Source organism: Bombina bombina, chromosome 4 (genome assembly GCF_027579735.1).
Source record: "Bombina bombina isolate aBomBom1 chromosome 4, aBomBom1.pri, whole genome shotgun sequence".
Classification (NCBI taxonomy): Eukaryota; Metazoa; Chordata; class Amphibia; order Anura; family Bombinatoridae; genus Bombina; species Bombina bombina.
In genome coordinates, this window is record NC_069502.1 from 251,110,140 (window position 1) to 251,125,976 (window position 15,837).

Sequence of the window (15,837 nt, forward strand, 5' to 3'; positions counted from 1 at the left end):
CTATGGGGTTGATCACAAAACGTATCTAATCTTTTTCTACAGAAAACATCCAATAATGTAACATAGTAACATAGTAGATGGTTGAAAGAAAACAGAAGTCCATCGAGTTTAACCTATACAGATACTACCTGATTTACACTAAAGAACTGCCAATTGAACAATTAACACAAGCAATCATATCCCTAAATTCTGTTTTTAGCCAGAAATGTATCTAAGGTATTGGCAGTCACTACCTCCTTAGGCAAGATATTCCACAATTTGATTACTCTTACTGTGAAAAAACATTTACATTGCTGGAGATTAAATCTCCTTTTCTCTAGCCTTCAATTACCACAAACAACTGCCTTGGAATAAAAGCGCTTCCACTAGCTCTGTTTATAGGCCTTGAATATATTTATATAAAGTAATCATATAGCATATCAATAACTTTTTTATAGAGTAAACAGATTCAATGTGGCTAACCTCTCTTCATAGTTTAAATCCTCCATTCCGCTTATTAGTTTTGTAGCCCTTCTCTAAATGTTTTCTAATTCGGCAATTACCAACCCATTTACCAACCCATTCCTCCAATTTTTGTAAATATTCTTGCAAAGAAATTACATCCTGGACGGACCTAATCACCTTAGACAGTTTTATACCCGTTCTTTTATCCAGTTATTTATCCATGAACTAAATTTTCCAGCTATTCCCAGACCCTTCATTTTGCACAATAATCTCTCATATGGCACTGTATCAAAAGACTTTGCAAAATCCAAGTAAACCACAGCAACTGATTCCCTTTTATCTATATTTTTGTTTACCTCCTTACCTCTAGTTTGACATGATCTAATACTCCTAAAATGTATGCTGATTTGAACTCATAATCTTGTTTTCCCAAATATACTCTTGAATATAATCCCTTATAGTATCTTTCCCACTGCTAATGTCAACCTTACTGGTCTATAGCTACCTGAATCAGCCATGTTTCCCTTTTTAAAATGTGGCTCCACATCAGCTTTATGACATTACTGGAGTACTATAACTGAAGATAGCAAGTCTTGAAAAAGTCTTGCGGAATCTGTTTGTGCTCTACAAATAACCGATAATAATAATAAGAGCAGAGGTTTGGCTATAACAATGATAAATTCCCTTAGAACCTGTGAGTGTAGTGCATCTAGACCTGGAGCTTTATTTACCTTAATATTATCCAGTTCTTTCCCCTGACCTCATCTAGAGATAACCCAGTTATTGGTATGGGCTTGTTAAGTTGTAGCTTGTTTCAATGCCCACCCCCACCCCTGCTGGTTCCTCTCTGGTGTATACTAAAGAAAATAAATGGTTTAGCACCTCAACCTTTCCCTGGTCACTGTTAATCATACTATATTTTTCACATTTTAATGTACCTATATTTTCCTTCTGCTGTTGATGTGCATATTTATTTAACAACATTTTAAATGTTCTCCATTTATACTATCGCCTAGATTACGAGTCTTGCATTAGCCTTAAAAAGCAGCATTGAGAGGTCCCAACGCTGCTTTTTAACGCCCGCTGGTATTAAGAGTCTGGCAGGTACAGGTGTACCGCTCACTTTTTTTCCGCGACTCGAGCATACCGCAAATCCACTTACGTAAATTGCGTATCCTATCTTTTCAATGGGATTTTCCTAATGCCGGTATTACGAGTCTTGGAAAAAGTGAGCGGTACACCCTCTCCTGTCAAGACTGTTACCGCATTTAAAAGTCAGTAGTTAAGAGTTTTATGGGCTAACTAAACTGCTAAAAAATACACTAACACCCATAAACTACCTATTAACCCCTAAACCGAGCCCCCCCCCCCCCACATCTCAAACACTATATTACATTTTTTAACCCCTAATCTGCCTAACCGGACATTGCCGCCACTTCAATAAATGTATTAACCCCTAAACCGCCACACTCCCGCCTTGCAAACACTAGTTAAATATTACTAACCCCTATTCTGCCGTCCCTAACATTGCCGACACCTACCTACATTTATTAACCCCTAATCTACCAACCCCAACGTCGCCGCCACTATATTAAATTTATTAACCCCAAAATCTAAGTCTAACCCTAACACCCCCTAACTTAAATATTATTTTAATAAATCAAAATAAATTTACTACAATTAAATAAATTATTCCTATTTAAAACTAAATACTTACCGATAAAATAAACCCTAAAATAGCCATAATATAACTAATAGTTACATTTGTATCTAGCTTTGGGTTTATTTTTATTTTACAGGCAAGTTTGTATTTATTTTAACTAGGTACAATAGTTATTAAATAGTTATTAACTATTTAATAGCTACCTAGTTAAAATAAAGACAAATATACCTGTAAAATAAAACCTAACCTAAGTTACAATTACACCTAACACTACACTATAATTAAATAAATTACCTAAATTAACTACAATTAATTACAATTAAATTAAATAAACTAAATTACTGGGGGGAAAAACACTAACTTACAGAAAATAATAAAATAATTACAAGTTTTTTAAACTAATTACACCTAATCTAATCCCCCTAATAAAATAAAAAGCCCCCCAAAATAATAAAAATCCCTACCCTATACTAAATTACAAATCCCTTTAAAAGGGCTTTTTGCGGGGCATTGCCCCAAAGTAATCAGCTCTTTTACCTGTAAAAAAAAAAACAATACCCCCCCAACATTAAAACCCACCACCCACACACCCAACCCTACTCTAAAACCCACCCAATCCCCCCTTAATAAAACCTAACACTACCCCCTTGAAGATCACCCTACCTTGAGACGTCTTCACCCAACCGGGCAGAAGTTGTCCTCCAGACGGTCCAAAGTCTTCATCCTATCCGGGCAGAAGAGGTCCTCCAGATGGCCAGAAGTCTTCATCCAGGCGGCATCTTCTATCTTCATCCATCCGGAGCGGAGCGGGTCCATCTTCAAGACATCCGACGCAGAGCATCCTCTTCTTTCGACGGCGACTGGAACAATAACGGGTCCTTTTAAATGACGTCATCCAAGATGGCGTCCCTTGAATTCCGATTGGCTGACAGAATTCTATCAGCCAATCGGAATTAAGGTAGAAAAAATCCTATTGGCTGATGAAGTTCAATCTTATGCTGATTAGAACAGCCAATAGGATTGAGCTTGCATACTATTGGCTGATTGGAACAGCCAATAGAATGCAAGCTCAATCCTATTGGCTTGTAATTATTTTATTATTTTCTGTAATTTAGTGGGGGTTTTTTCGTGATTTAGTTTATTTAATTTAATTGTAATTAATTGTAGTTAATTTAGGTAATTTATTTAATTATAGTGTAGTGTTAGGTGTAATTGTAACTTAGGTTAGGATTTATTTTACAGGTATATTTGTCTTTATTTTAACTAGGAAGTTATTAAATAGTTAATAACTATTTAATAACTTAACTATTTAATAACTATTGTACCTAGTTAAATTAAAAACAAAGTTGCCTGTGCAATAAAAATAAATCCTAAAATAGCTACAATGTAACTATTAGTTATATTGCAGCTATCTTATGGTTTATTTTATAGGTAAGAAGTATTTAGTTTTAAATAATTTATTTAATAATAGTATTTTTATTTAGATTTATTTAAATTATATTTAAGTTGGGGGGGGTTAGGGTTAGACTTAGGTTTAGGGGTTAATAACTTTATTATAGTGGCGGCGACGTTGGGGGCAGCAGATTAGGGTTTAATAATTGTAGGTAGGTTGCGACGACATTGGGGGCAACAGAATAGGGGTTAATAACTATAATGTAGGTGTCGGCGATGTTGGGGGCGACAGATTAGGGGTTCATAAGTATAATGTAGGAGGAGGCGGTGTACGGAGCGGCAGATTAGGGTTTAATAATATAATGCAGGTGTCGGCGATGTCGGGGGCGGCAGATTAGGGGTTAATAAGTGTAAGATTAGGGGTGTTTAGACTCGGGGTTCATGTTGGGATGTTAGGTGTAGACATAAAAATTATTTCCCATAGGAATCAATGGGGCTGCGTTAGGAGCTGAACAATGCTTTTTTGCAGGTGTTAGACTTTTTTTCAGCCAAATCTGCCCCATTGATTCCTATGGGGAAATCATGCATGAACACGTTTTGCCAGCTTACCGCTACCGTAAGCAGCGCTGGTATTGAGGTGAGATGTGGAGCTAAATTCTGCTCTACGCTCACTTTTTTGCGGCTAACGCCGGGTTTCTAGAAACCCGTAATACCAGCGTTACTGTAGGTGAGCGGTAAGGAAAAACTGTGCGTTAGCACCGCACACCATTACCGCCAAAAACTCGTAATCTAGCCGTATGTGTTTTTGAGAATAATTTGTCCAAATTTATACTATTTAACAATTTTCATAAATCTTTGGAGTTTGCTGTCTTAAAATATGGGGATTTTCTTAGATAAATCATTTGATGTCTTTTTTTAAAGGATTCTGATTGACTGCAAATTGTTTAACCCCTGTGGTGGGGTTTAACACACAGGTCAATATTAGAGCAGCAATGCACTACTGGGACCAAGCTGAACTTATCTCATAAGCCAATTTAGGGATATTAACAAAGATGGCCACAAAAATAAATATCAACTGTGCATAGTGCTGGTGGTGGTCCTGATCTTCAACTAAATATTTCTTAAAAAATATATATATATATTCCTGACTATCTTTTAAGTTTAACCTATGTAACTTGTTCTACGCAGATCATTGAAAATGCAAAGAATGGTCTTGCAAGGTCAGGAAGTTGGGTGTAGTAATAAAAGAAGGTTCTTAGCACTCCCCAGTATCCCAATTACCTCCTAGGACCACCTAGTCACATTAATCTTTCTTCATGATTTGATAGATAGATTGATAGATTTGCAATACATACATTATAATAATTAATTCAAAGTTCATTTTTTTCTCCAGGTGGCAGAATCAACAGTCGTGATGTTTGGATTTATAACTCTCAGCTAAATATATGGATCCGGGTTGCTTCTTTAAACAAGGGAAGATGGCGCCACAAAATGGCAGTTCTGCTTGGGAAGGTATTATGGCTTTTACTCTGTAGATCACCTAAACGTTTTGACTGCTTCTCACAGTTTGAATTGAAGAGCACATGCTGTTTTAATGTTCTATACATTGAAATAATGCAATTACATTTTTTTACAGCTTCACTGAATTTCCCGGTCTAAAAGTATGTTGTTTTGCAGGTGTATGTGGTTGGAGGTTATGATGGACAGAATAGACTGAGCAGTGTTGAATGCTATGATTCATTTTCTAATCGGTGGACAGAGGTTGCTCCACTTAAAGAGGCTGTGAGTTCTCCAGCGGTTGCAAGCTGTCTGGGGAAACTGTTTGTTATTGGTGGCGGACCTGATGATAACACTTGTTCAGACAAGGTGAGCTTCTGAATAGACAAACATTTAAAGTGTACATTTAGCAAACTTTTATTTCAAAAGTAATAAGACAATATTGGACCAGGTACTATCAGTAAACTAGTTTAAGAGCCAGTGTTATCATCCATGGGTGGAGAGGGCTGTACATATTCGCCCCTATCTGCCTGGCTTCTCCTCTGGGGCCCGATTCGATATGCAGCGTCGCCCGCAGAAGCTGGCGACGCCAAATTTTGCGGTGGTTTGGTATCCTATATACGGCGTAATATAGAAGTTACGCTCGTATATTTCACCCTTCGGCCGTAGTTTTTTGGCCCATAGAGTGATGTACCAAACCCGTGCAGTTTGGTATCCAATATACAGCGTAATGACTTACGTGGCGAAAATGGAGAATTCTTACTCCATTTTCACCTCACCACCAAATGCAGGCGTAGTAAGCCTTACGCTGAGTATTGGAGCCCCGTAACTCCCTAAACTGCCTGCAAAATAAAACCTAACACCTAACGCATGCGCAATGTCTATGTACCTGTCAACCGCAATCCCCCACTGCAATCCCTAATAAAGTGTTTAACCCCTAAACCGCCGCTCCCGGACCCCGCCGCCACCTATATTATATGTATTACCCCCTAATCTGACCCCCCTACACCGCCGCCAGCTATATTAAATTTATTAACCCCTAATCTATATTAAATTTATTAACCTGTAAAATAAATCCTAACCTAAGTTACCATTACACCTAACACTACACTATCAATAAATTAATTAAATAAACTACAATTATCTCAACTAAAATACAATTAAATACACTAAACTATATTACAAAAAACAAACACTAAATTACAAAAAATAAAAAAAAGATTACAAGAATTTTAAGCTAATTACACCTAATCTAAGCCCCCTAATAAAATATGAAAGCCCCCAAAATAATAAAATTTCCCTACCCTAAACTAAATTACAAAGTAATCAGCTCTATTAACAGCCCTTAAAAGTGCCTTTTGCGGGGCATTGCCCCAAAGTAATCAGCTCTTTTACCTGTAAAAAAAAAGAACAACCCCCCCATTACAACCCACCACCCACACACCCCTACTCTAAATCCCACCCGATCCCCCCTTAAAAAAACCTAAGTCTAACACCCAAGTGCTCCTTACCTGTCCTGAAGACCGGCGGAGAAGGTCCTGTTCCAGGCGGTGAAGTCTTCTTCCAAGCGGCGACATCTTCTTCTTCTTCCAAGAACCAGCCGGTGCGGAGCGGAGGAGTTGAAGACCGTCCACTCTGGAACTGAATACCGGCCACGCTGGAACTGAAGATCGGCGACGCTGGAACTGAAGACTGCGGAGCCATGGAGTGTGGAGGATCCTCTTCATACGATCTCCGCCGTACACTGAATATTAATTCAAGGTACGTGATTAAAAATGGCTTTCCTTGAATTCCTATTGGCTGATTTGAGCCTTCAAATTCAAATCAGCCAATCGGATGAGAGCTACTGTAATTCTATTGGCTGATTTGAATAGCCAATAGAATAAGAGCTACTGTAATTCTATTGGTTGATTTGAATAGCCAATAGAATTACAGTAGCTCTTATTCTATTGGCTATTCAAATCAGCCAATAGAATTACAGTAGCTCTTATCCGATTGGCTGATTTGAATTTGAAGGCTCAAATCAGCCAATAGGAATTCAAGGGACGCCATTTTTAATCGCGTACCTTGAATTCCTATTCTGTGTACGGCGGAGATCGTATGAAGAGGATCCTCCACGCTCCATGGCTCCGCGGTCTTCAGTTCCAGAGTGGATGGTCTTCAGCTCCGCGATCATCGGTCTTCAACTCCTCCGCTCCGCGCCGGCTGGTTCCTGGAAGAAGAAGATGTCGCCGCTTGGAAGAAGACTTCACCGTCTGGAACAGGACCTTCTCCGCCGGTCTTCAGGACAAGGAGCACTTGGGTGTTAGACTTAGGTTTTTTTAAGGGGGAATCGGGTGGATTTTAGAGTAGGGGTGTGTGGGTGGTGGGTTGTAATGGGGGGTGTGTGTTTTTTTTTTTTTACAGGTAAAAGAGCTGATTACTTTGGGGCAATGCCCCACAAAAGGCCCTTTTAAGGGCTGGTAATAGAGCTGATTACTTTTGTAATATAGTTTAGGGTAGGGAAATTGTATTTTGGGGGGCTTTTATATTTTATTAGGGGGCTTAGATTAGGTGTAATTAGCTTAAAATTCTTGTAATCTTTTTTTATTTTTTGTAATTTAGTGTTTGTTTTTGTAATATAGTTTAGTGTATTTAATTGTATTTTAGTTGAGATAATTGTAGTTTATTTAATTAATTTATTGATAGTGTATTGTTAAATGTAATGGTAACTTAGGTTAGGATTTATTTTACAGGTAATTTTGTAATTATTTTAACTAGGTAGCTATTAAATAGTTATTAACTATTTAATAGCTATTGTACCTAGTTAAAATAAATACAAAGTTACCTGTAAAATAAATATAAACCCTAAAATAGCTACAATGTAATTATTAATTATATTGTAGCTATCTTAGGGTTTATTTTATAGGTAAGTAATTTAGTTTTAAATAGGAATAATTTAGTTAATAATTATTTAGATTTATTTCAGTAATAATTAAGTTAGGGGGTGTTAGGGTTAGACTTAGGTTTAGGGGTTAATATATTTAAAATAGGCGGCAGCGGTGTAGGGGGATCATATTAGGGGTTAATATATTTAAAATAGGTGGTGGCAGTGTAGGGGAATCATATTAGGGGTTAATATATTTAAAATAGGTGGCGGCGGTGTAGGGGGATTATATTAGGGGTTAATATATTTAAAATAGGTGGCAGCGGTGTAGGGGGCTCAGATTAGGGGTTACTATATTTAATATAGGTGGCGGCGGTGTATGGGGCTCAGAATAGGGGTTAATAAATTGAATATAGCTGGCAGCGGTGTAGGGGGGTCAGATTAGGGGGTAATACATTTAATATAGCTGGCGGCGGTGTAGGGGGATCAGATTAGGTGGTAATACATTTAATGTAGCTGGCTGCGGAGTCCGGGAGCGGCAGTTTAGGGGTTAATATATTTATTATTAGGAGTGAGAGGGGGGATTGCGGATAGAGGGGTATACGTGTTGGGATGATGTTTGGGAGGCGTGTTAAGACAGTTACGGGATATTTTATACTTTAGTTAGTTTTTTTAGGCGGCGGCAGTTTCTAAAGTGCCGTAAGTCACTGGCGACTCCAGAAATTTGTACTTATGCTTATTTCTGGACATCGCTAGTTTGTCCGACTTACGGCACTTTAGCAACTGCCGGTGCAGTATATGTGATAGCTCGATGTGCGAGGTCAAACTATGGGCGGCGCAGGTTTCCACGCTTGCGCTGAAACCTGCGCCGTATATCGGATCGCGCCCCTTGTGGGCAGCAATTTGCTGCCGCATTTTCCATGGCACACAAGCACTCCTGTGTGCTCACCTGCAACCCCGTCCCTTGCCCTCACACAGCCAATAACGTGCAGGGAGGAGCTGTCAATCACCGAAGAGGTAGAGAACAAGGCAGTCAAAGGGGAGAGAAGGGATTGATAAATCAAGCCCTAAGTGTCTTGTTTTCTTCTCCAACCTATGTATGTTGTTTCATGTGGCTGTTTATCTCAGGTTTACATAACTATGAACATGGCCATTAGCTACTGTGTCAAAGAGAGCTACAAGTTTGTTTTTTTTGGAAAAAACATATAAACCTTGCGTTTCCTGGTGTAAGAAACTTTACATAGAACCAACACTTTAACCTTAGTAATCAGAGAGGGATGCAGTTATGTAAGAAAAGTGTAAACTGTATCAGAACTAGTTTTACAGAACAATTATGCATTTACATTCATGCTATTTGTCTGAATAATTTGTAAACTAAACAGGCTAGTACTATTTTATGGTAGAAAGTTATATGATTCATCTCACAAACAGTGATGCAAGCCCACATACTGCCTTGAATGATTTGTTATTTTTAGGTTCAGAGTATTTGCAGTTTGCTATGTTATACAATACTTGAATCATTCCAATGACTGTAAAAACTTAAAGGGAACACAGAAGTCTAAATTAAACTTTTATAATTGAAATAGAATGTACAAGTTAAACTTACTTTCTCTCTCTAGAAAAATACCATTATTTCAAAATCAAAAGGATGGATGATCATTATTGAATCCTTAATACCTATTTCACTGGACATCTGTAGGCATACTTTATATGGATTTTCAATTAACATGTTTGATCTCTGTTTTTGCTACTAGCATATTTGAGTAAATGTTATTTGCTATACAGTTTGCCAGCTGTTTTTTCCCATAGCATTCAGATTAGTTTACCCAGTAAGATATTCTGCATGTCGCTACCAAGCATTTCCAAAACTAATCACAGAACTGTTGATGCTAATTGTATACTTACAAATGTATAATTTATTATTGTAATTGCACTCACTTTCAGGTTCAGTGCTATGATCCAGATAACAATGTTTGGTTACTACGGGCATCTATTCCAATTGCTAAGAGATGCATTACAGCTGTGGCCTTAAATAACCTCATCTATGTTGCCGGAGGGCTGACTAAAGCAATTTACTGCTACGACCCAGTGGAGGATTACTGGATTCACGTGCAAAACACATTCAGCAGACAGGTATACAACTGACTTTTTCTTGACAATTTTTTTTGTGAGGCTTAGTAAGGTTGTTAGGGACCTGATACACAATAATTTTCTTTGTTTCATCTAGAACATAGCATTTTAAAAAAGTATGAGAATTTTGTTTATGGATATTTATGTGGGAGTTGTCCCTGTCAGCCAGTAGAATAGTTTAAAGACTCATTAAAGTCAGTTCTTTGTGAATTATTTCTGATGCATAAACAATTACAAAAAAATGCATGCAAAATAAATGCTTTAAAAGTTATTTTGGTAAAGGGACAGTATACGTAAAAAAATATGTTATACTATGTGCAGAATTATGTAACATTATCCTAGCAACACCTTCAAAAATAAAAAAGATGAGAGAGATTTAATTCCACAAAAATATACTTACCTTCCGCTCCTCACCAGCCTCTTCTGAATCTGTGTTTTTTTTTCAAAAGTTCATCACGGTTGCGCTGTCTAATCACAGCACGCAGATCGCACCATTTAACTAAATTTAACTAAATGTAGTGTACTCCCGCGCTGGGAAAATCAGCCTTCAGCTGTGGGAGCGCACTACATTTAGGTATAATATACCTGATCAAAGGGTTTTCGTTTTATTCTTGTATTATATACATGCATGTTCTGTATATAAATAGACCTAAAATCTTGACTAAACGTTCTGGAGTCACTTTTAAACACTGCACACCCTACTCTCCCTGGCATTCTGCAACAGGATGTACATCTGATTTTGTAACGATACTCTCACAAATAAATTACGTACGCAACCTACTTCTTGCCCCGCCCCCTATGAGGTGACTGCCGTTTCCACAGCCCTATTGGCTGGCGTACACCACAGCTAAATTCGCCCTCCCAGGGGATTCCCTGTGATTGACAGGTCACTGTTGCCAAACCCCTCACAACAAAATCTTTGCGACATACCAGTGGCAGAGTGAATTGGAATAAGCATCGAAACTCTCAACATAAAAATACACTATGTCAGATTGACGTTTTTCTAAATTCTCATTTAAAGCTTCTATAAAATCCACACCCAATAAGTTCTTGTTTTCACTTGTTTCATAGGCTTTAGAATTATGACGTCTTTTGCGTTACACCAAAAGAGTGGGACGCAAGGCAAAGTGGGCAGCAATCTTCTCCATACTGCCCACCCTAAAACAGTATGCCGTCTTGTATCACCACCTACTGGTGACCATCCGGAGACACCCTTGTGTATGTTCTGAGCCAAGTCCTAGCGTATGGCACTTCAGTGGTCTCTCAAAATCACAATGTGTCTGTCCCTGTCCGCTTAGGGGCGGTCACACAAGTTTTGGGGGGTGGTTTCCGCTGCGTGTTTCCCTCTGAAATGGAACTGTTCCCTCCTGTATGTGCGTGAGGTCCCTCATCTACTGGCCATCTTTATTACATTCATTGCCGCAAAGGAAGGGAGACCCAGCCCTGCCTGCCTGCGACCACCCCTCCTCCATTTACACTGCCCCACTGTAGCAGGGATACCAGCGCCAGCATTGACAGGAGACCCAAGGTTGTAGTGAGGAGGTAGCAACAAATTATTTACACAAAATCATCAGGTTTGCGAAGTCTTCCTGACAGGGTGTGATACTGCCTTACAGTATCAGTATAGGTATCGGAGCATTTTGCATGAGTACGAGTACTTGTGCAAATGCTCAGTATCGGCATCTCTAATTTAAAGTATAGGGCACGCTAAAGGGATGTCAGCTATGCTAAACATTCTCTGGTAATTCTTCTTTACCTTGGACTTGTAATATCAATTTGCGCACTAATCTTGGCGACATTCATCAATATTGATATCACACCCTGCTACGCTCCACTTGTAATTTGGAGCCACTGTCTTTCAAACACACAGAAGCCAGGGAATGCAGGAATATAATTAAAATTCTCTCAAATGAGGAAATTCATATTTTCTTTCTAATGACACGGTGAGTCCATGGATCATCATAATTACTATTGGCCAGCAGGAGGAGGCAAACAGCACCACAGCAAAGCTGTTAAATACCACTCACTTACCCACAACCCTCAGTCATTCTCTTTGCTTGTATCAGTTGCAAGGAGGGGTAAAGTTAGGTGTCTGATTCTTCAATCAAGAGTTTGTTATTTTTAAAGCAGAACAAGTTTGTTCTGATCTCTTTTGGGGTTTAGCCGTAGTTCACTTCAGTCTCTTCAGTAGAGCAGTGGTGGCTTTTAAGCTTTAATCCCCTCCGTGCCTCCCAAGTTGTTGTTGCTGCCCTTTTAATAAAAGACTTTGTAGGTTTACTTGGTCTTTTTATCTGTATTCACAGGTCCATGTTAGGAGGGACGCCTTTCAAACCTATTAAGCTACTCTGCTGCCGGGCAGACTGTGTTGGAAGTAAGTGCTACTTTTATTTTTCTGATTTGGTCAGAAAGGTTTTGGCACTTATGAGGTTAATTTGGGATATCAATCCTGCTTACATGCAGGTTTTTTATTATGGTAGTAATTGTTTTTTATGTGGGGCACTGTGAGAGGATGGCTCTGTTAGGAGTGTTTTTTAGCTCTCCTTATTTTGGCTAGTGTTTGTTTTACTTAATGTAGGCTCATTTATTTTCTATTAGCATCATTCTAAGTGCTGCCTAGTGGTGTGCCACATAACGGCTTGTGTTGGAGCGTGTCACGTTCTTTCTGTTTCTCCCGGTGACTGTTTATAATGATTAATGTCGGCCGGTAGGTGGTTGTATACGCTCACGATGGGCGGAGATTATTCGGGGCGAGTTTTGCGCGTTCTTTATTTTTTCACTTCAGAGTGTAGGAAATTATGCACTGTCGGCTCCTGTTCCGGTGTGTAAAAGGCAGAATTCTATGAATAATAAGTTGGAGGCTTTACTTAAAAGGATGTATGTTTACCAGGGGTTTCAATGGCAGCCTGGTGTGTGTATTGCTACGGTTACTGCATATTGGTTTGATGCGTTGTCTGATTCTATTCAGCAGGATACTCCTCTGGAAGAGATTCAGGATAGAATTAAGGCTTTAAAATTGGCTAATTCTTTTATTGCAGACGCTTCTTTACAGGTCATCAAGTTGGGAGCAAAGATTTCTGGCTTCGCTGTTCTGGCACGCAGGGCCTTATGGTTAAAGTCCTGGTCTGCGGATGTATCATCTAAATCTAAGCTTTTATCTATTCCTTACAAGGGTAAAACCTTGTTTGGGCTGGGTTTGGCTGAGATTATTTCTGATATTACGGGAGGGAAGGGGCATTCTCTCCCTCAGGATAAGATAAATAAACAGAAGGTCGTCAGAGTAATTTTCGTTCCTTTTGTAACTTCTCTGGTAAGTCTTCCTCTTCCTCCTCCAAACAGGATAAGTCCAAGCCCTCATGGAAGTCCAATCAGTCTTGGAGCAAGGAGAAGCAATCTAAAAATCCTGCTGTTGACTCAAAGTCAGCATGAAAGGTATGCCCCAAACCGGGAATGGATCGAGTGGGGGGCAGGCTTTTACTTTTCACTCAAGCCTGGGTTTGAGATGTTCCAGATACCTGGGTGGTAGATATTGTGTCCCAGGAATACAAACTAGAGTTGAAAACTTTTCCTCTCAGGAGCAGGTTTCTTCTTTCCAGGTTATCTGTAGACCAGATAAAAAGACAGGCATTCTTAAGTTGTGTTCAGGATCTTTCCGACATGGGAGTGATCGTTCCTGTTCCAGTTCAGGAGCAGGGACTAGGGTTCTATTCCAATCTGTTTATCGTTCCCAAAAAGGAGGAAACTTTCAGACCCATCCTAGAGTGTAAAGAAATTTCTCAGAGTTCCGTCTTTCAAGATGGAAACTATTTAGTCAGTTTTTTCTCTGGTTCAAGAGGGTCAGTTCATGACTACAGTAGATCTGAAGGATGCATATCTACATATTCCCATTCACAAGGATCATCACAAGTTTCTGAGATTTGCTTTCCTAGACAAGCATTTTTAGTCTGTGGCTCTTCCTTTTGGTATTGCAACAGCTTCCAGGGTGTTCTTAAAGGTCCTGGGTGCTTTACTGGCAGTTCTCAGATTGCAGGGGGTTGAGGTAGCTCCTTATATGGATGACATTCTAGTTCAGGAACCATCTTTTCAACTAGCAAGCTCCCACAAGGAGTTGTTGTCTTTTCTGCGCTCCCACGGTTGGAAGGTGAATTTAGGAAAAAGTTCCTTGATTCCGGCTACAAGAGTGGCATTCTTGGGAACCATTATAGATTCTCTAGAAATTAAGTTTTTTTTGACAGACTCAAGGAAATCAAAAATGTTCAATTCTTGCCTTGCTCTTCAGTCCTCTCCTCGGCCGTCGGTGGCCCAGTGTATGGAGGTTATTGGTCTGATGATTTTGGTCATGGACATTATTCCGTTTGCTTGGTTCCATCTCAGGCCTCTGCAGTTATGCATGCTCCAACAGTGGAACGGGGATTATACGGATCTGTCTCCAAAGATTGTTCTAGATCAAGCTGCAAGAGCTTCTCTTCCGTGGTGGTTGTCTCAGGATCTTCTCTCTCAGGGAACCTGTTTTTGCAGGCCTACCTGGGTGATCGTGACCACGGATGCCAGTCTGCTGGGTTGGGGAGCTGTCTGGGGTTCGCTGAAGGCTCAGGGTCTGTGGAGTCGGGAGGAATCGTCTCTTCCCATAAATATCTTAGAGCTGAGGGCCATCTTCAATGCTCTTTTTGCATGGCCTCAGTTAGCTTTAACCCAGTTTATCAGGTTTCAGTCGCACAACATTACGTCAGTGGCTTACATCAATCATCAAGGATGGACTTGGAGTTCCCTGGCCATGATAGAGGTATCCAAGATTATGCAGTGGGCGGAGGCTCACAATTGCTGTCTATCTGTGATCCACATTCCAGGGGTGGACAATTGGAAAGCGGATTTTCTGAGCAGACAGTCTTTTCATCCGGGGGAGTGGGAACTTCATCCCGAGGTGTTTTCCAGTTTGATTCTCAGATGGGGTCAACTGGAGCTGGATCTTATGGCATCTCGTCACAATGCCAAGCTTCCAAAGTACGGACAGAGGTCAAGGGATCCTCAGGCTGTACTGATAGATGCTCTAGCAGTTCCTTGGAAGTTCAGCCTGGCTTAGGTGTTTTCTCTGTTTTCCCTTCTTCCTCGGGTCATTGCTCGGATCAGACAAGAGAGGGCGTTGGTGATTCTCATTGCACCGGCGTGGCCTCGCAGGATCGGGTATGCAGATTTGGTGGAAATGTCATCTTCCCCACCTTGGAGTCTTCTGTTAAGGAAGGACCTTCTACTTCAGGGGCCCTTATTTCATCCAAATCTCGTTTCTCTGAAGTTGACTGCTTGGAGATTGGACACTTGATTTTATCTAAGGGAGGCTTTTCTGAGTCGGTTATTGAGACTATAATTCAGGCAAGTAAGCCTGTGACTAGAAAGATCTATTATAAGATATGGCATAAATATCTGTATTGGTGTGAATCCAGATTCTATTCTTGGAGTAGAGTCAGGATTCCTAGGATTTTGTCTTTTCTCCAGGAGGGTCTGGAGAAGGGTTTATCTGCTAGTACTCTGAAGGGGCATATTTCTGCTGTTATCTATTTTGTTGCACAAACGTCTGGCGGATACATTATAATCCAGCGTATGTTTAAGTTTGTGACTCCTCCTTGGAGTCGTCATTTAGTTCTTAGAGTTCTCCAACAGGCTCCATTTGAACCTATACATTCTTTGGATATTAAGTTGTTAAACTGGAAGGTTTTGTTTTTGGTTGCTATCTCTTCGGCTCAAAGAGTTTCGGAGCTTTCGGCGTTGCAATGTGAGTCTCCTTTTCTTATTTTTCATTCTGATAAGGTAGTACTGCCCTAGGTTTTCGTCCCAAGGTTGTTTCTGAAAATAA

The 15,837-nt window shown here is 39.8% G+C and overlaps 1 protein-coding gene across 2 annotated transcripts in view; it reads left to right on the forward strand.

Moving 5' to 3' along the window:
* Positions 1-15,837, forward strand: part of KLHL24 (kelch like family member 24) — a 157,147-nt gene that overhangs the window by 104,655 nt on the left and 36,655 nt on the right. For both annotated transcript variants that reach the window (XM_053709879.1, XM_053709880.1), the window contains 3 exons: positions 4,893-5,011; positions 5,177-5,365; positions 9,807-9,995. In XM_053709879.1, coding sequence (XP_053565854.1) covers positions 4,893-5,011; positions 5,177-5,365; positions 9,807-9,995 — 497 coding nt within the window. The remainder of the gene's footprint in view (positions 1-4,892; positions 5,012-5,176; positions 5,366-9,806; positions 9,996-15,837) is intronic.